At 45.6% G+C, this 20,294-nt stretch overlaps 1 protein-coding gene across 2 annotated transcripts in view; it reads left to right on the top strand.

Moving 5' to 3' along the window:
* MAP1B (microtubule associated protein 1B) overlaps nt 1-20,294 on the top strand; it is a 96,443-nt gene that overhangs the window by 55,972 nt on the left and 20,177 nt on the right. The window contains exons 1-3 of one of the 2 annotated variants that reach the window (XM_082722931.1): nt 12,665-13,125; nt 16,242-16,324; nt 18,729-18,869. In XM_082722931.1, the coding sequence (XP_082579057.1) occupies nt 18,738-18,869 (132 nt within the window). In that variant the 5' untranslated portion in view covers nt 12,665-13,125; nt 16,242-16,324; nt 18,729-18,737. Of the gene's footprint in view, nt 1-12,664; nt 13,126-16,241; nt 16,325-18,728; nt 18,870-20,294 lie in introns of those variants that run through there. The other variant, XM_082722930.1, reaches the window with a different exon arrangement.

The raw sequence follows: 20,294 nt of genomic DNA, 5'->3' as shown, positions 1-20,294 counted from the left end.
TGTAAAATGCATGGAATTTTGACCCCAAAACTATTCAATGTAGTCTAGTTCTTCTCCCTGTCCTGATGGACTGAGGTCCAGTGACCACAGAGCAGTGTTCCTTCCCTAGAAGCTGCTTCCAAGCACCCGGGAGTGCATCTCCCTCTTTCTCCCCCTGCTCTCTGAGGGGACAGGCTTAGCTCCTGGCTTGTCTGCAGTCAGCAAGGCCATGTGGTAATGGGAAGGGGAGTGAATCCTTCCCATCAAAGTCCAAGAGTGACAGGACCTGTCTTTCCAGCTCTACTCTGATTATGGATAAAGGGAAACGTAAGCCCCGGGCAGCAGTAGCTGGCTGGGTTCCAGAGCCAAAACTGAATTAGAAACTCATTAAATACTTCAAGCCAGTGAAGCTGGCTGGGCTGTGCAGGGGCTGGGAAGGCTGCGAGCCGATGAAGGGAAAGGACGCGCGTCTCTGGCTGGCAAAGGGCAGGCTGTGAGCAAGGCAAGACAGTCCAGGAGACAAGACAAAACAGGACCCACTTGTCCTTCTCATAGATGTGTTTGTGAGCTGCCTAGTTGGTACAGCTACATAATGTATGCTAATTGCTATCTTTCTTTTTTCTTTTTTTCTTTCTTCTTTGCATGGGAAATGCTCAGTGGGAAAGCTCTGAAACCAAAGAGACAGTGCAGAAAGGCCAAAATGTAGACATTACAGAAACAGAGAGAAGGAACAAAGGAGAACAGAGGATGCAAATGTACAAGGTGCCCAGCAGGCACCTGTCTTTTCCACGCAAGTTTTAGAGAAAAAAAAGCAAAAAGAAAGATACGATGTTCTTTGTGTGCTTTCTGCAGCGTCTGTTCCATAGGCTGAAGTTTGTTAATTGGATTTTTTTAACCATGGCAAAAATTCCACCTATGGGAAGAATTGAAAATTAGCAAGATGAAATCCCAGAGTACTTAGATCACTTCCAGGAAATATTAATTAGAAAGTATGAGGTGGTTCTCTCTTTGTGACTTCTCTGGATAAGACATCTCTCTGTGTAGATTATAAGATGGATGCAAATTCGAGAGGGCACTCAATTGAGCCCACCTAAATTAATTTTCCATTAATAGGAAGGACTTTAAGTATTTTTTCTTACCTGTCAAACCATGTAAATCTAGTGTCTGATTAGATAGCCCTGGGCGACTATCATTTTTTACTTTAAATCAAATTTTTAAAAACCATATAAAAAACATCATATTAAAATAATGGTTTCTTTAATGAAGCTTATCAAGGTGCACAGGCATTTTATATTGGGAAAAAATGGACTGGGGCAGAAAATTTTTTTTTTCACGTCTGACATAAAAATTCCAAAGGTTGAAGTATTGGACATTGGACTTCTTTTCTTTACTGCAAGAACCCTTAATTTTTTTCATAATACGAAAAAGATGTAATTCATTCTTCAAAGCAAATTTATAGACATGAGACGTTTAGGGAATTTCCTAATGCGTTTTACTGGATATGAAAGAAAGGCAGTGCCGATATTTTCCAGAACAGTATAGAAGACACAGCAGAGCATCCGGTTATATCCTCTGAGGGAAAAATTGACATAAATTTGAGCTGCTTCTCCAGATGTTTTAACATGCCTATGAAACTTTTGTTTTAAGATTAAATATTTAGCCACAGTGCGCAAAAGATACGGAATAGGTAGTCAAATGCCAGTAGGAGGAACCTCTATTTTCATTTTCTGTCCTCTCATCCATCTTCTGTCTTCACTGTCTGATGGTGTGCCCAACTTCTGCCTTTCCAGCCCTTAGTTTTGAATCCTTGAATTTTTCTGATATGTGGCTTAAACTGAGTGAATAGGGCCTTCTACATCCTTTGCGTGCCCCTTTCATCTTTCTACTTTCTCCCATGACAACCTCACTCCAAAATCAACGGGAGAGTGTTCAGTGCTGCTTTCTGGAGCAGATGCAGATGTTCTTTCTTTCGGTTATACTCTGGAGCTCCGGCAGAGGACACCCTGGGGAGCCTGAGTCAGTCCGTTCTTCTCTAGAGCTGGCTTGCCCGTCAGCATTTTTGCTGGGACAGAATGTACTCCCATTGTACACTTTGTTAAAGAGCAAAGAGTTTTCATCCTAAAAACTTAGCATGCTTATGGGTAACTGCATATATTCTAAGGGTATAAGTACATAAAAAACCACTGATAGAGAATCATGCACGATAGGAATGTGGAAAGTGATTTTATGCATGCTCATTTTCTTATGAAAACCTGTTAATTCTCGTGGAAATGGAAATCTGGAGATTTTCTGAGAAGCATGTTTTTCCAAAGCCCCCAGTTTATTTGTCTTCCTCCCTGAACTCATTCTACACCAGAATTTTAGTCTTTCTTAAAAGAAGACAAAGAGGGTAGAATTTTGTTGAGTGACTGACTGAATCACTTCTGCTCAGTAGGTTTGGGGACTTTATCCTCAGGAAAAATAATGTCTTGGTTCAGAAAGCATTTATCAATACCTTAAAAATGTCCCTTAGCTAGATTTAATAGAATTGTGTCAGAAACCAATCTCTGCTTGTCAAGTCAATATTAACTAAATATGTGGCCCTGACTTGATTCCTTGTTTCCTGCATCAAGTTTTCCTAGATCTGCAGATATAGTTGTTCGGCTACAATCTTCTAGAGAAGGTCAAGTGTGGTATGGGGACATGTGGTGTCACCCCTATGGTAGTGACCTTGTGAAGACCTGTAGTTGAATATAAAGTCAAAATGAATTCTTCCTAATGACGCCCTATCTTAATTCTCTTAGGAGTCCTAAGGAGGGGCTGATGACCAGAGACAAAATTCAGTGTACTTGTGAAAAAATAAAAACAAACTTTCGACACTTTGGGACATTTTGGGGCCCTAATCACATAAAAAGAAGTAGACAGTGCTTCCTTTTAATTTTTATATGGCAGTGAGCTTTCTGCTAATGGTGACTCAGGGGTATATCTTCCACGGCCTGAAAGGTCCTACATCACTTGATTTACTCATTTTTCTAAAGGCTGAATTTCCACCCGCATGATTATGTTGAATCCTGTTCAGAAATTGCATGGGTAGTGGTATGTGCAACTGTAACCATCTATATTTTTGGTTGTCCTGTTTTGCAAAAGACGATCAATACCTAAATGTCTATAGGTGGAATGTGTGATCTGGGTTCTGTGAGATTTGCATGGAAATTGCCAACTTCACAGGAAGTCCAAATGAGGTAGTGCACGTGATTTTCACAAGTACGTGAGAGCATTTTGTTAACTAAGACATTCTCGTTTAGTTGGCTTGTATAAATTTTTATACACTTCCTCTAATTGAGGTATATAATACAGAGACCATTAACCACCATTAGAATTTTGAGGGAAGAGACAACTTTGGGAGTTGAAGGGGACAGGAGATATTTCCAGAGGAAATAAAAGTTGAACTGGATCTGTAAGGGACTGATTAGATTTAAGTAAGTTCGAGAACTTACTTTAAGACATAGTAGTAAATGGTGTCCTCCAACAACCCCCTTCATTTTTTATTTTTTTAAAGATTTTATTTATTTATTTGACAGAGGGAGAGATCACAACTAGGCAGAGAGGCAGGCAGAGAGAGAGAGGGGGAAGCAGGCTCCCCACTAAGCAGAGAGCCCGATGAGGGGGGCTTGATCCCAGGACCCTTACATCATGACCTGAGCCAAAGGCAGAGGCTTAACCCACTGAGCCACCCAGGTGCCCCAACCCCCTTCATTTAAAGCAAACTTCCAGCCAACTGTCCCATTGGGGTTAAAAAAACAAATGCAGTGACCAGTTAGCACAAGTATCTGATATACTGAAAATTTTAATTACTTAGTATAAATTCAGTGAATACATCAGCATTGTAAATTACTGGTTTATTTCATGTAAACTTTTAACAGTATAACTCATTGAAATTAAATGGTATTAGGTGAAATGAAAAAACCGAGTGGCTGACTTTAAAGTCATGCATTCTACTTATCAACATATGATACCACATTTGACCTGAGTCAGCAGCAAGTGGGATTCCATACTCTTTTCCCCTCTAAAAGTATGAAATGGTATGAAAGGCAGTAAGAAGTCAAACTCTGTATGATGTTCTTCAGAAAATACTGAATTAGTTCACGTAACTGCTCCCTTTTGCTCTTCTAATTGATATTTTACTGCTAAAGGGTGGGGTTTGGATTTGGTTGAGGATGAGGTGATGGATGAAGGGTTTAGTTGGAGAAAGTTCTTGTGATAAATTTTTCCTACCTCTATGCCCAGCAAGAGTTGCTGGAACCACCCCATACACAGGGGCTCACCATCCCCTGTGACCAAATCTCTGAAGACATGCTCAGAGCAAAGGCCTTATTGGGTTCTGTGAGATTTGCATGGAAATTGGGTTATTGCATGGTCTTCTTCAGTCGTTAGTCAGTGGGGCTACAATGTTTACCCAAGGCTTTGTGCTCATATGTCTTATCCAGGGCTCAAAACTAGCTCTCTCCAGCAGCTGCTGCCTGTTAGAGCAACACACAGACAGTAGAAAAGAATAATGTGAAAGTGGGTGGGGGAGACATCCTTCTTCTCTTAGAATAAGAGAAGGAGCATACTAAGGAGGAAAATGTGAGCGAAGATGTTGGTTATTCTAGGGCCATTTGTCAGAGCACAGCAAGAGATCATGAAAGAATGGCGAGGAGCCATGTGTTTAAAGAAAAGACTTTTAACATTGAGAGAGTACACTCTGGAGTCAGTCCACTATGAAGAGAACTGAGGAGAGCACCTGACTGAGGGAAGTTGAGGACCAGGCTCTAAATGAGCCTTCGCTCTGGGTCAGCAGACAGGGCACATAACTGATGGCAAAGAGTAGGAAGTACAGAGGAGTCAGGGCTGGGACCCTGGTGTGCCAAGAGTCCCTCCTCAGCCCCAGGACAGAGAAGACCCCGGTCAGGAGGAATGGAGTGTACTTTTCTGGGCAGTCCAAGCACCGGGCCATGACTGGGTAACACAGACATAGTGCTCAGGGGAAATACCAGGTGCTGATTCAGCCGTCTCCTCCAACTCCCCCTTCTGAATGAGGCAGGATATAAATTAACAAAACTAAAACAAAACCAAAGTCACACTTCCTTTGGGTTGGGTTGGGGCTTTAGGCCAAATGCTTTAAAAGATATGGCCAGATTTACTCATTCTAACTGGCACACAAGACCCGAGTATCCACCTTTCCATTACCTGTTACAGATGGTGGCGGTGGAGGCCCCACTTCCGGTCCCTTGAGCCTCCTACTTCCAGGTCAGGATCTTGACCTTCAGAGGTCCCTTCCTGGCAGATAACGGAGCCTGTTGCTTTGCTCTAGCCTGATGCTTTCATTGCAGGTAGTACTATCCCCTGGGGACTTTACCGGGAAAAAATGTCAACAGTCCATGCTATTTCTCCTTGGCTTAGAGCTAAGGGTGTCCAAGGGGTCTGAAACTAGAAGTGATATTTGTTATGTCAGCTACTTATATTTTTCCCTTTCTGTTTTCTTTTCAATAGCCAGTACCAAATTTGATTTCTGTTTTTAAGGTGTCTGGCTTTGAAGTTGAAGGGTGTGATAATTTGGTTCTAAAGGGTAATAGATGGGGGTGAATGGTCGGCAGTTTCCCCAGATTTGATCAGTGGCAGGGATTTGATGGCAAATTAAATGTCAGATAAAACTGCCAAGTGATTCCTAGACTCAGTACTTACTGGGAAAAGTTGTTTGAGTTTTTAAGGATCACATTGGCTCACAAGGGAAATAATTCTAGCAGTATGTTCAGCCATTAGGACAGTAACACATTAAAAACAGTGTGAGGATGACATTAAATAAGCTCACTTACTATGTTGTTATTGATCAATAGCGTCATCTTTGTCTACGTTGTCTCCTTTCTCAAAGAAGGGGCCACAGAATGATGAGAATTATCTGAAAGTTTGCAGACATGCAGAGCCCCAGACCTCACTCCTGCCTTCTGAGAGTGGGCCAGGCATATCTGCATTTTTACTGAGGTCCTCAGGGGATCACAGGGCATCTCACACTCTGAGAAGTGTCAGCCTCCAGTCCTTTCTCCATCAAGCAGATGGGTCCCAGACAGAAAACAAAGCCATACCCACAGGCTAAGCAATGTAACATTGCAGTGGATATGTAGGTCCAAGTAGTGCATTTTAGGTTGAATGTGAAAAGCAAGTCTGAGTTATTATTGGATTTTTAAAAAGATTTTATTTACTTATTTGACAGAGAGAGACCACAAGTAGGCAGAGAGGCAGGCAGGTGGGGGGGGGGGAAGCAGGCTCCCTGCTGAGCAGAGAGCCCAATGCGGAACTCTATCCTAGGGCCCTGAGATCATGACCTGAGCCGAAGGCAGAGGTTTAACCCATGAGCCTCCCAGGAACCCTATTATTGGATTATTTAAGGTTTTTGAAGTATTCAGCCTCGACTCTCCTTTCTGTGGAGGTGGATTAAGTTTGCAAATCAGGAAGGCACTTCAGGTACAGGTCACCCCGGGGACTGGGTGGGAAGGTGAGCAGAGAAGGCAGTGGTCCATCACTTCTCTGGTGCTTTTTCCACATCACCTCCAGGGGCTTTTTGCTGCTTTGGCCCACCCTTGAAATGGTGGCATTTCCCAAGACTGTTATCAGCAAAAGGCTCTCTTTATTCTCGAAGAACATCACCTAAAAATACACTGATGCCTCCCAGATCTGGTCCAACCTGTGGCCTGAGCCTCAAATTCACCTTTCTGCCTGCATATTGGGCAGAACCACCTGGATCCTTCATAGGAACCTCAAACTCAGCAGACCCCACATCATACTAACTGTTATGTCTTCCTTCGTCCCTTTACAAATGTCGTTTTGTGAGGTACCTGGCTGGCTTAGTTGGTGGAACATGCAACTCTTGGTCCCGGGGGTGTGAGTTTGAGCCCCACATTAGGTGTAGAGATTACTTAAAGATAAGATCTTTAAAAAATGAAATGAAATGTCTTATTAGCTAAGAGCCTGACTCTGGACTGTGACCACCGAGGTTTCCATCCTAGTTTGACTATTTATTCCCTAGGGCAGTTGTTGAACTGCCCAATGTCTCATTTTCCTCAGCTCTAAAATGGGAATAGGGCCTTTCTCATAGGGTTAATGTGCAGATTTAAGGCAATAATCCTACATAAAGAACTTAGATCAGTGGTTGACCCAGGGCAGGTATTCAATATAGCTTAGTCATTTTTATTATTAATTCCCTTATCAAATATTGATTGAGCTCCTGTGGTGTATCAGACTTCTGACTTATGCTTTCCAAATGAGACACTGTCAAAATCACAAGCATCCCCCACTAAACTGTATTCCCTTCAGGATAAGGCTGGCATCCCATTTATGTTTTAATCTCAATGCTAGTTTATGAAGGTAGCACTAATTTGCCTGAATTAATCTCCAGAAAACTGTGTCCTCTAAATAATTCACACTTTGTTAGTGAACAGGGAATACAATATCTCTTAAAAGGCCAGGAGAAGACCAATAAGATTAAAAAAACATTCTCTGAAACCTACTCTGATCTCAAGAGGGTGAGGTCTAACTGTTGAACCACAGGAAAGTACCATTTTTGAGTTGACATGTAGGCGAGATTGGCAATCTTGTGGTTTAACCTAAGAGTTGGTAGAGTATCTGCCATACGGCAGGTAGCCCCCAATGCAGAAAGAATTCCTAAACCTATACCCTGAAGGCAGGGAGTACCCTATAATACAGTAAGAAAAATGTACCTCAGGCAAATCTTATTTTTAAAAAGTAAGGATTTAGACCGTGTAAACTCCTAAAAAATTCTGAGAAGCATCGGGGGGCAGTGGCAAGAGTCAAGACCAGGAGTCAGATGGGTTAGACTAAAAACCCAGTTTAACAGCTTACTTTATTCTTATCTGTAATAAGACTTCATAAACCATGAAGTGCATCACAGATGAAAGGTGGTGCTGTTAATAGTTTAGTACCTGTTCCCATGTAGAACTGCCTGCAGCAGGCGTAGAACTGTCTGGGCAGCCACACACATACAACAGTTGCTCACTTATGACAGGCCACTGTTCACCCCTGAGGCCTGTCTTTTTCTTCTTTAAAGATAGTAAGGGGGTGGCTAGAATTGACACCAGGGCTCCTTTGGGTTTCCCTATTCTGTGAGATGAGGAAATTCTGATTTCTTATGCCACAGGAGTGACAGATTCTCACAGGCTCGTGGGTAGGAGGTTTCCCCTTGGCTGCTGGACTCCTCGAATCTTAAAGGTAGAAGCCATGTCATTCTTATGCATGATGAGCATAAGTATTTTTCTTTGTCTGCAGCATGTTTTGTTGAGGGAACAGGGCACTGGGACCTCCTACCTTGCCGGGACCCAGAAGACCCTGTTCATAGACTTAGAATACCATCATCATCAATGTTTCAGTGCACAAACCCAGAGGAAGGTGCACTGTAAATGGTAAAGTACTAGACAGATGTGGATCTGTGCTTTGATGGCAGCTGGAGTTGGCTCCCCTGACAGGTCATACGTAGCCCTTTGCTAGGTATGCCTTTCCTTTCCATCCATCTGTATAGCCTTCTAAAATCCATACCTTGTCGCAGAAACAAATTTCAGGTTGTCTTCTTGCCCCTAGTGGGGGCCCACATTGGTGTTGTTGCTGTTTCTCCTTAGGTGTTCTCCAGGGAGCCAGACCTTCATCAACACCATCCATGGTATTTCTTTCTACTTCTTTCAGCTGGGGCCTAAAATAGAGAAAAAGAAAAAAGAAACAAACGTATTTCTTCCACAGTCTCCCACTTCTAACCCTTGGTAGCCTGGATTCTCATTCCTCTGCCTTGAGGCCTTTCAAAAAGGGGGAGAGAGTGGAAGGAAGAGGAGAATGGGACTAGGGAGAACAGCCCCGTAGAGCAGATTGAGAAAGAGGGTATGCTGCGGACCCTGCAAAAGGGACGAGACCTGTTGCTGCCTGGCGTCCCATTCCCCAACCAGGTCTGTGCCCAGTGTGAGCAGTCCCCCTGGCATTGGAACAGGAGGGGGATGTACAATGCAAGATGAGCCTTCCTCTGCCACTAGGAGCAAGCCTGCCAGCCTGTTGTCAAGGCTCAGTCTGCATCTGCACGCAGAGAACACAGGACGAGGAGGAAGTCTTGGCATCCGGGCTGTTTTAGTTATTTTCTTATTTGGGTGTCTAATGGTCAGGGAAACATAGAGTAGAAGATAGCACAGAACCCAAGAGAAGGATGGGGTGGAAGGACTGGCAAAGACATGAAAAACTAAACCAAATGTCAACAAGAAAGAAAAAAGTTTAAGTTCAGGAAATGTAGAGAAAAATCGGTGTAGACTCAGATTCTGTAATAATTAAATTCTGTGCTACACAAAAGACGTCAAAGGTAAAATCTTTAAAAAGTGGTCTCATTCCCAAGCAATGATCAACTTACTTCAATTAAAAAAAAATTTATATATGAAATCTCCTGAATTTGTTTATAATGGGATCCATGTTCTTGTTCTCTTAAAAAAACACACACTGACCATTTGGAGAGCAACGTGACATGCGGGAGCACACATCAGAGAGGAAACAAAAGCAGAAAACAAACAAGCTTATTCCCAACAGAAAAGAAACGCCATTTCCAGGAAAATCAGGGAAAGGCTGGAGAGAACTGGGCTCTAATTGTACTGCAGAGACAAAGAGGGAGTGAGTCTCCGAGCATGGGTGGGAGGCGGGCGCGCCTGCCCAGGGGCAGGGGAGTCAGCGGCACCGGCTGTCCCATGGCTCCCCCAGGATGCATGCTCACCTCTTACAATGGGGAGGCTTAGCATCACAACTGGAAAACCTTTCTTTTAGATACAGTGGTTCAGGAAGGTGGATGAGGCTGAGAGCTATGTGAACTGATAAAGATGAGCGAGTTGATTTTAAGGTGTAAGGGCCTCTGGGAGATCAGACTCCTTCCAGCGCTAGGAGTTGGGCTTCCCTGAGGAGGGATGCTGGGTGGGTTCCTGGTGATGGCTGGCTTTCTGGGCTCTGTACTGACAGTGTGGGATTGTGCAATCAGGAGGTACTGAGCCTCCCAGCACCTGTGTTTCTCTGAGGGCACCTCCATGGCAGGAGTGGGGAGCTGAGCTGAGCCTGCCTCGTGGGCGTGTTCTCCCTCGTGTCTGAGGGGATTTCTTTCTCATTCCAGGCAACAAGGGGGAGGCTTCTGGTAGGTCGCGCCCTGTGCCCTCCTGCACCCGCCCTTGAGCTCTATGCTGGGACATCTGGGAAAGACATTGCTGCTTGTGGCCTTGAAGAAGTGCTGTGACCACATGTGCACCCCCCCTTTGGTCTCTCTCTTCCTGTTCTTCTTGCTTAGAAGTGATGAGGTGGGATAGAAGGAACACAGGGAGAACCAAGAGAGGCTGCTGGGAACCAACCTTTCCGCTGCTTGGAGGCTTCCTGACTTGCTCTTCCTCTGTCTCCCTCTGGGAAGGGAGAGCCCCAGAGCTGTCTTCCCACCAGGCCCGTAGGGGCCAAGGTTAGTTGTAAGGGACAGAGAAGGAAAGAAGATTCACAAGAACTTTGCTGATGCAGGCATCTCCTCTCCCTCCACACCAACTCTTTCTCTCCAAAACTTCCCCCATCTCTTAGCATATTTACTTTGTGTTATAATGTGGATTCCTGCAGAAAGGGGGTCTGGATATTCTTCCAAATGAAAAGCCGTTATTAAAAGCTGCAGGCAGACCCTCTGGTAAAGAATTTTTTAGTTCCCGCACTGAGTACCTTTCATTTCTTGATTTTGTCCATTCAGCTAAACTTTACCCTGGGGGTTGTTTTTTAGACGTGGAGGTTGGAAGGAAGAGGTTTCCTTTTTGGAAAATCCACTTGGGCAAGGAGGTAGAATTGAAGAACTCATGGCTCTTATTTCTCTTTCCTTCCTCCCTCCCTGCTTCCCCGCCTTTCCTTCTTTCTTTTCTCCCTCCAACAGAAACAGAATTTAACATCAAGACTTTTGTGCTTGTGGCCTTTTCTCACTCTCCCAGCCCTTACTTTTAGCTAAATCATCCCAGTCCTTTACCCTAAGCTTTCCCTAATTCTACAGTCTTCTTTAACCCTAAGTTTTTGCTTCTTCACATTGGAAGTTTTTCTGGGGTGGAATCACAGTATCGAATTCTGTGTCCATAAAGAATCCATTCTGGGGGCGCCTGGGTGGCTCAGTGGGTTAAAGCCTCTGCCTTCCGCTCCGGTCGTGATCTCGGGGTCCTGGGATCCAGCCCCGCATCGGGCTCTCTGCTCAGCGGGGAGCCTGCTTCCTCCTCTCTCTCTGCCTACCTCTCTGCCTGCTTGTGATCGCTCTCTGTCAAATAAATAAATAAAATGGAAAAAAAAAAAATTTTTTTTTTTTTTCCAAAAAAAAAAAAAAAAAAAAAAAATCCATTCGGGCTTTTACCCGGGGAAGGGGCAGGAGGAGCAGGTAGAAGAAAAAGTGTTGACTTTTCAGGAAAAGGAAGTTGTGGAAATCCAGTTCTGGATTGTGATCATCCGTAGAAAAGGAAATGATGTGCTCATTCTCAAACATACCAAGTGACTGCCCTCTTACGGGCGATCCTCAGTGTTTTCATCAAGGGCTTCCCCCACCTCTTCGGGCTTTCCGGACTCTGGCTCCGGCATTCTCTCCCTTGGGCTGGGCCGTTTCTTTAAGCAGCTGCCTGTCTGGGTTGAGACTGTTGGGGGTCTTTCTCTGGCCCCAGCCGTGATGGTATCACCTGCTACGCCACTGTGTTCTGGCACCGATGGGTGGGGTACATGCAGGAGAGGAGCGGCAGCTGTGGGCGGGGCCAAGGTTCTGAATTTTATGGGGACTGGCGATGGCGGCGCCTCAGTAGTGGGTGTTACTGAATTCAGTCATGTCAGCCTCCTCAGAAACCAGCAAAAAACCTCTGTGTGTGCACATACGTGTGTGTGTTTAGGTAAGATACTCAACTCTGTGGAGAAGAGACCCCATAAACATCCCACCAATTATACCTAGAAAATAACATTTTCCTTTCAGAGATTTTACAGTTACCCGCATTAGAGTAGACCATCAACCCCACGGACAGCCTGATCCTGAAAGACACATATATTGAAATAATGTGTCAGACTTGGAATAACTGAAAAAAAAAAAAAAAAAGTCCCAGCAATAACTGAAAAATACAGGCTTGTTTGAGTCTCAAAGATAGCCTTTGGGAGCACACAGACAGAGGTCTCATTGTCTGCAAGGACCCTGCTGCTTCAGGGGTCCCCCCAGACCATCCTCTTTTGATTCTAAGGTGGAACAGACTTCTTTTTTGTCACACAACAAGTCCCTGCCCCACTCACCCCAGGATGGAGCCTTCACAATTACACTGAGTTTCGTGGAGAAGTCTTCAAAAGACTTCTTATCAAAGCAGTGAGTGACACAATCATTGCATCTCAAGCCCCTGCTTTTGCTTCCCTCCGACCAATGCCGAGCGGAGTTACCTATTCATTGGGGCTCCCTAATGGTTCTGCTGTGAGCCCTTTCTGGAGAATGCAGACTATAATGGGAGAGAGAAAGGCTGCAACTGGGTTGTCTTTCTTTCCTGGGAACTTCTTTTCTGAAGCAACTGAATGAGACCTTTGCAGGCGAGGGCAGTGGCCTCCCCTTCAGAATGCCTGGCCTGTTTCCCAGTGTGAAACATTCCCCAAATATGCAACTTTGCTAGCATCCTAGCGGCCAGAGCCCAGAGCCGCCTGCCGCCGGGAGAGCTGGCATTCCACCGGGATGCCGGGGTGGGGGGTGCGGGGCTCCGGCCCCTCGGGCAGCCCCCGCACTTGCCAGATGCCAGGATGACCCAGCCCCTAGTTACATCGTCCAGGGAAAGAATCTTGTCACAGCAGCCCGGCTGTGACAAGAGCTTGAAGCTTCTCTCTCTCTTTAAATCCCCTCCTTCATTTAAATCCAATCCTATAAAAAGGCTTTTGTTGGAAGAAGCAGCCATGGCATCATGGTGCACGTCTGTGTCACCGCTCTCAGTGTTTCCAAAGATGGACAAAAAGAACATTCGTTAGTTGAATTCCTGAGCAAACAGGTCTGAAAATTGACTTGGAGGGAGGAGAGGTAAACACGGCAGCGGTCACATGGCGTTTGTCTTGTCTGCAAGCGATGAAGCCAAAGAGGAAGGGAGCTTCTCGTGGATGGTAAGAAGCCCCCTGACAGGGAGTGCCTGGGCAGCAGTGTCCTTACTTCCAATGTGTCTGGGGAAGGGCCTGCTTTGGGTGGCGGAGCTCGGGCTGCCTGGGGCTGGCTGTTAGAGGTGCATTTGGAAGCTGGGGTGAGTAGGGTTGGGCGCCGTGTCCATCACGTAGGGAAGGAAGGGGCTCTGATTCCTTTACTGTCTCCTGGGGAGGGAGCCACTTGCGTCTACCTTGACTTTTGTGGGTTCCTACAGCATAGAGCTGGCACTACAGTCATACCTTGCCAGTATGCTCCCTGAGGCTTTGTGTGTTGAAAACAGTCATGTCCAAAGTGCGATCGAGGAAATGGCCATTTCTCCTTGGCTTAAGCTTTTGCTTCATTTCATGTCAACTTAGAGCTACTGAACCTCCCAAGCAAAGTCTTCATTTCAAGGAGGCCACTGACGAAAGGACCTAGAAAGGGGATGGTTTCCTGGGTTTTCTGATGGTCATTTTATCATTTACTTACTCAGTTTGGTGTTCTTTCATTTTAGCTTTAAATGCATATGGTTGTCAAAAGCAAAACCAACCATGCCAAAAAATGATGCCCAACAAAAGCATAGATTTTGGTATTCCTAATAAATAAACGTTCTTTCTCATGGCTTAGTTGAATTGTTTTTCCGGAAGCTCAGTCCTTCGTCGGCTCAAACTGGAGGATATTGTTCTGTTTTGGTGTTTCTTCATTTTCAGGCATTTGGACCAAAGTATCTCACACCTTCTCTTAATTTCACCCTCTTCTGTGTGAGTTTTCTGCCACCTTTGACTTTTCTTTTGCTTTTGGCCAATATTGTTGTAATTCTTTCTGGCTTCTTGCTTCTTTGAGCACAACCCTGCTGCTGTTCCTTTGGATTTTTTCCTAGCTCTCCCTTGGCTTCCATTGTCTGCCATGCCTGTTTTTCCAAATCCTAGTCCCAGAGACTAGCCCTGCAGAGGAGTGTAGCTAGAGGCTGTGGGGTCAGGTGTGCAAGGTCCCAGTCCTGACTCGAACACTCCCTAGTTATGTGACCTTGAGCTAGTTAATTCCCTTTTGCAGACTTCACCGTCTTCCACAATAAGAGGGGACATCACAGTACCTTTGTCACAGAACTCTTTAGGTGATTCAGTGACTTCATACTGGTGAGGTGCTCAGAACAGTGCCTCACATCACTAGGGGTTAGTGTGGGCTTCTTCCATTTCTGATATAGGGGAAATATTAGCTCTTGGGAAAGATCAGACAATGGAGGAGAATGGGTTTGATGATGGGGTGGTGGTATTTCAACATATTGTTTCTGAGGTACTCCTGGTCCTTCCTGATATAAAGGGGAAGATCCCTGTGGCCCCTAGACTGGTTCTTGAGATACAAATCACATATCGTACAGTTCATCAATTGAGAGTGTACTGTTCAACAGTTTTGGGTACACTGTACTGTTCATGTTGTTTAAATTCTGGTAAAATATATATAAACACAAAATTTGCCATATTAACCAATTTTCAATGTACAGGTCTTTGGCACTAGTTGCATTTATAATGTTCTACAACATGACCTCTATTTCCACAACTTTGCCTTCACCCCAAACAGAAAGTCTGTGCCCAGTAAGTAGTAACTCCCTAGCCCCTCTGCCTTGGCCTCTGATAACCTCTGATCTGCTCTCTGACTCTATGAATTAGCCTATTCTAGATATTTTCTGTCAGTGGGATCATACAGTACGTGTTCTTTTGTGTAGACTTCTTTCATTCAGCCTCCTTTTCTCAAGGTTCACGTGTGTCGTTGCACGTATCAGAACTCCATTCCTTTCTATGCCCGAGGACTATTTCACTGGATGGCTATATTCTACTTTGTTTATCCACTCATCCACATGCGGACATTTGGGTTGTCTCCACCGTTCAGCTGTTATAATCATGCTGCGGGACACTGGCGTACAAGTATCTGGTCAAGTCCCTGCTTTCAGTCTACCAAGGAGTGGAATTGCTGGGCCATCTAGTAGTTCTATTTTAGCTGTTTGAATAATTGGCCAGCTATTTTCCTGGAAAGGTCATTCTGCCCTCTGGTATTCCTCTCTTTTGGAGTTTATCTCCTGCAGATTCTGTTCCATTTTGTCTCATCACCCAAGTTCCCCATATTCTGAGCAGCAGACTTGTTCTTGTCCCCTCTGACCACGTGTCTCCCCTCCGTGTGTGCACAGCCCTCCTCTCTTCCTTATGAACCGCTAGAGCACATATTGCTCACTTTGGCCCCTCATGCACCCAGTCATTCTTTGTCTAATTGTCCAAGGAATGGGTGTTTATGCAGAAAGTCATCCACAGGCTTCAGTCTACTTCGTCTGGGGGTGATTTCAGCCACTCAGATTCCCCTAAAACGTTGTACTTGAAGGTATGGGAAATCAGGGACATGGAGCCAAAGGACTGCAGCCCTCCTTAGACACGCTCCTTCGCCCCCACAACACCTTGCTTTGTTTTTCTGCATCGACTTTGCTTGTCTTTACAAGCAATTTGGCCACTCTGTCCAGCGGGAGAGTTGTTCTCCACTCTTCATTTGCTCACAGTTTCTCCACTTTTCTCTGGGCAAGTGAATTAATTAACGGATACTCCAACAGACTATAAGCCCGCCTCAGACAGCCATTCTGGAGGTTGGGTAATTGTTAGCCAGGGTTTCTGGATGTCATTCATTTCACAATCAGGCTCCTAATTAATCTCAGCACCATTCTCACCAGAAGAAAGGCTGATGCGGGGAAACATCCCCAATTACCATGAGAAAGGAAATGTCAAGAGCCCCGTTGAGTTTTCCTGGCATCCACCCCTTGTCTCAGATGAAAACCCGCCATTAACGCGCAGAGAGGCAGCCTGGCGAGCAACCCTGCAAATTCGAGGACTGTGAGAGCATGAGGAGCCCCAGACAGCCGGACCCAGCTCTGGGAGGAACCTGCGGGGTCTGAGCTCTCGTATGCTAACACCCATTGTGCTGCCCAAGATAGCGTGGAGAATCCCTGTGCTGTGTGCACATTGGAGCAGCGGTAGCTCTGCTGTCCCTGAAGCCTGCTGGGCAGTTTTAACCGGGAAAAGCTAAAGGTCTCCCTTTTTTGTCTGTGTTTTTGTGTCCACAGGACAAAAGATCCTTCATCACCGAAGTGACGTTTTAGAAACAGTGGTCCTGATCAACCCCTCAGATGAAGCCGTCAGCACTGAGGTAAGCATGTGGCCCCGTGGAGTCTCGGGTGGAGTGTCACCTGGTGGACGGCGCCCACCTGACTGGAAGGGCAGGGGCGGGCGGGGCAGGAGAAGGCCACGGAGAGAGAAGTTCTGATCCAGGGTCGCTTCCTTACCCCCGGTCAGTGGCCGGTTCTCTACCTCAGGACCACCCCAGACTGCCCCTCCCCATAAGGACAAAGTGGAAGATGCGTGGTGGAACTGGGGTATTTTATAGAGGCAAGGGGATATGAAATCTTGGGTGTTTATTGAGGGTGTGGTGCTCGGTGGTGTCTGGCTTGAGAGGTAGCAGGGGAAATAGACTGCAAGCCCTCAGGACAGGACATTTGGGACACAGGTTTGGAGAAAAATAATATCTTTGAGGCAAGCGCCCTCCAGAGCTATTCTGCTTACCCCCCTAGAATCGCTCCCAAAAGCAGGATAGCCTGGTAATCGGGAGCATGGCCTCGGGTGCCGGACTCCCTGGATTCTGCCACTTTTAAGCTGGTGGCCTGGGGTAAATTATTTATTGTCTTTTTGTCTCAGTTCCTACCTCTGTGAAATGGAGATCACAACAGTGCTTATGATGTGAATAGAAGCCTTAGATGCTTAAAACAGAGCATGGCGTGTAAGCACTGAAATAGAAATGTTGGTTGTTCTTCTTATTAATGTTATTATTACTGTCATTTGAAATTATTGCCAAAAAAGAATAACTGGGTATTTCCGAGACTATAGTTAGAGAAGAGCTTGGCTGAAGCCAAGAGTCCCTGGCCCCCCAGGCAGAAGGAATTGCTGCAGCTCCCTTTTCCTCTTCTTTTATGACAGGTTTGCAATTTTGAAACCCGGTGCTGCTTGGACGTTAAGGCTGCCACAGTCCTTGGGGGCTGGGGGAGGGGGGACTTTATTATCTACCACATTTCTGCCCATGCTTTGAGCTTCTTTTTGAAAATTGAGATATGATTCATAATAAAATCCATCTTTTAAAGTGTGTAATTCATGGGTTTTTAGTATATGCACCAAGTTGCGTGCCTATCATCACCCTCTGTTCCAAAATACGTCCACCACCCCTTGAAAACCCCCAGCCGGTTAGCCAACGCCCCCCCATTCCTCCCAGTTGCTGGCAATTTGTAATCTACTTTTTGCCTCTGTGGATTTGCCTCTTTGGATTATTTTGGATAATGGAATCCTATACTAGGTGGCTTTTGTGTCTTGGCTTATTTCCCTCAGCATAAGGTTTTCAGGAGTCACCCACGTTGTAGCATGTATCAGTACTTCATTCCTTCTTTATGATTGAATGCTATTCCATTGTGGGGATGTCCCTCAGTTTATCCAGTTATCAGCTGATGGACACTGGGTAGCTTCCACTTTTTGGCAATCATTATGTAGTCTGTTGTGATCCCACTTCCAATGCTCCAGATCGGCAGGACCTCTTTGACAGTGCATGAAGGCGCGCGGTTGAGGCAAATGGTGGGCTAGCAGTCTCTCTCTGATGAACAGAATTAGGAAGTAAAGGCAACTTGAGATGGAAAAGGAAAAAAAAGGAATTTCTTCAAGGAATCCAGGCTTGCTTGTGGAGCAGATGGGGCTGGAACGATTACGTGGGTCTTGTGTGTTTCCTTGATTAGAACTTGGGATTCTTGGGGACCACGCGTCATGTCCTGTTCACTTTTGTATCCCTCCCTTGGTGTCTAGCATGATGCCTGGCAGTGAATTCGTGCTGAACTGAACTGTGCTCGGAACGAATACCTTGGTGCTTGGAGCTGAAGGACAGGCTGGCTTCCTGCCACTTTAAAGAACAGAGAGTTCTTTCGTGCAAACCATTTACAATTCTATTAAAAAGATTCCCATTTGGGAGGAGAAAAAAGATTCCTGTTTGGGACAGCCTTTTGTTTCTGTTCAATGTCAGGCACCTTGCTGATCCTACTGGAGATGGGCATTTGGAGCTGAGCATTTGCTGGATGGCTTGGAAGGAAAGGGGTCCTGTAAGGGAGGTGCTCACTGGGGACTGTCACTGGAAATCTGTGCTTCCTGAGGCAGCAGTCGGGGGGGGGTGGGGGGGCTGGGCTGTACTTGGTGACTCAGCCTGTGAGACATCCCTAAATCTCACAGACGGTTCACTGCTGGCAGACACAGCTGTGGAGACTTCTGTGTGAAAGAAAAGGAAACTAGTGGGGAGAGAGTCAATCACCACTACTGGTTTGGTTGTCTCAAACATGGAAGGTGGCACTCATGGGCCCGTTGACCAGATGACCACAGTTGTTGGCTCTGTCCACCGCCCCAGGCAAAATGCATGAGTTTGGTTGGTGATGGATGTCAAGCCCTGCAAGAGCCAGCCCTGTCCTGCGAGTGGGATGGTGGGTGGTGTTACGTGTGGCTCATGTTCAGCTCCCTGTGCTTTGTTTCAGGTGCGCCTGATGATCACGGATGCTGCCCGACACAAGCTGCTCGTGCTGACCGGGCAGTGCTTTGAAAATACCGGAGAGCTCATTCTCCAGTCCGGTTCTTTCTCCTTCCAGAACTTCATAGAGATTTTCACCGATCAAGAGGTGGGCTCCTGTCTGCAAATAGCTAAGCTTTCCAGTTGCTTGGTTACAATTGTAGCCTGAGGCTCCACTTTGAAAGCCTGGGATTGGGGCTAGGAGAAGGGGAGGGAATGTCACACCTCCTTTGAAATAAGCAAAATTGCATGATCCAACATATTGTAGTTCTACTGACTCATCACTAAAAGAATTTGGGACACCCATCTATAATGAATTGGAACCATTCTTAATGTGCTGGAGATGGAGGTGGAAGGGGATTGGAATAGTCAATAGTTTAGAGATGGCAAAAATAATGAAGAAACTTGAAATGATAGAGCTCAGAAAAAAACCCAGGTGTCCTGTTTTTTCTGAAAGAGTACTCCAAAGATCTTAGTCTTTTGGTAGGATTCAACTGCCCTGATGTCTTTCAGTATCTGTACTTACTTTCCCCGGTCTAATTATTTCTCACTGGTCTTATTGTTAATGACTGGTCCCAATGTTTGAACTTGGGCTACTTGAACAGCCCAACAAAGAGAGGGCTCAAGAAAGGGAAGCAGGTAGGGAAATGCGGCACATCCTTGCCCCCAACAACAAGATGGTTAAGGCAGCTGGATTGAACGTGGGTCATTAGTATTTCTAATGAACATATCTTATTCACTGATGATACATGTGAGGGGTTGAATATTACATGACATTAGTGGTGTTTGGTAAAATCAGATTAAAGAGCTTAATTTGGTTATTTTTGCTTGAGAATTTATCCTGGCTGGGAAAATTCTCTTTCCAAAACAACATGCCTCTTTCATTTTGTTTGTTTAGTAGTTAGATATTCTAACTCCTAGGGCCATCAATGTAGCGGGTTGGGGCCTGCCCATGGTGGATCACAGGTTTCTGCACGGAGGGGCTGAGGGATGTGTATACCGGAGTCCCCGTGTCCACTTGAAACCATCTTCCTGAGAACTTCCTGAGTTGATGGCCTCTCGGGCACCCAAGTGGCAAAGGGCCATCTGTCTCTCTGCATTTAAGCTTCCTTAGCCCTGGACTTCACAGAGAGGTCTCTCTGTACCTGTCATCAATGGTGAGAGCTGTGGCTTTGTTTGGCTTACCTGGAGGCTTTGTGAAAACATTGGCGGGTGATTTCACAGTGTTTCACTCCCCACCTACTGGGGAGAATAAAAAACAGGGAAAAGAAACATTTCACTTTCAGAAGGTGTGATGTCAGCTGGGGCCTGAGGCAGACAGCCCTGGCTCCCCACAGCAGGAAGGGGCCTCAGGGAGCACTCACAGCTGGTACCACCCTAACCTGCTTCAAAACGAATGAAGGCTTTTGTCCCTTTCTCTCCGGAGTTTGTCATCTCCCTACCTCCAAGGCTACTAGGGTTTAGCCTGCACAATTGGAAATCACTGACTTAATAGAAGATTGTATTGACCAATGGTCACTAGCCATTTAGAGCC

This window comes from Mustela nivalis (genome assembly GCF_964662115.1).
Source record: "Mustela nivalis genome assembly, chromosome: 3".
In the NCBI taxonomy this organism is placed as follows: Eukaryota; Metazoa; Chordata; class Mammalia; order Carnivora; family Mustelidae; genus Mustela; species Mustela nivalis.
Note: the sequence above shows the minus strand (reverse complement) of the source record. Positions and strands in the feature narration are given on the sequence as shown.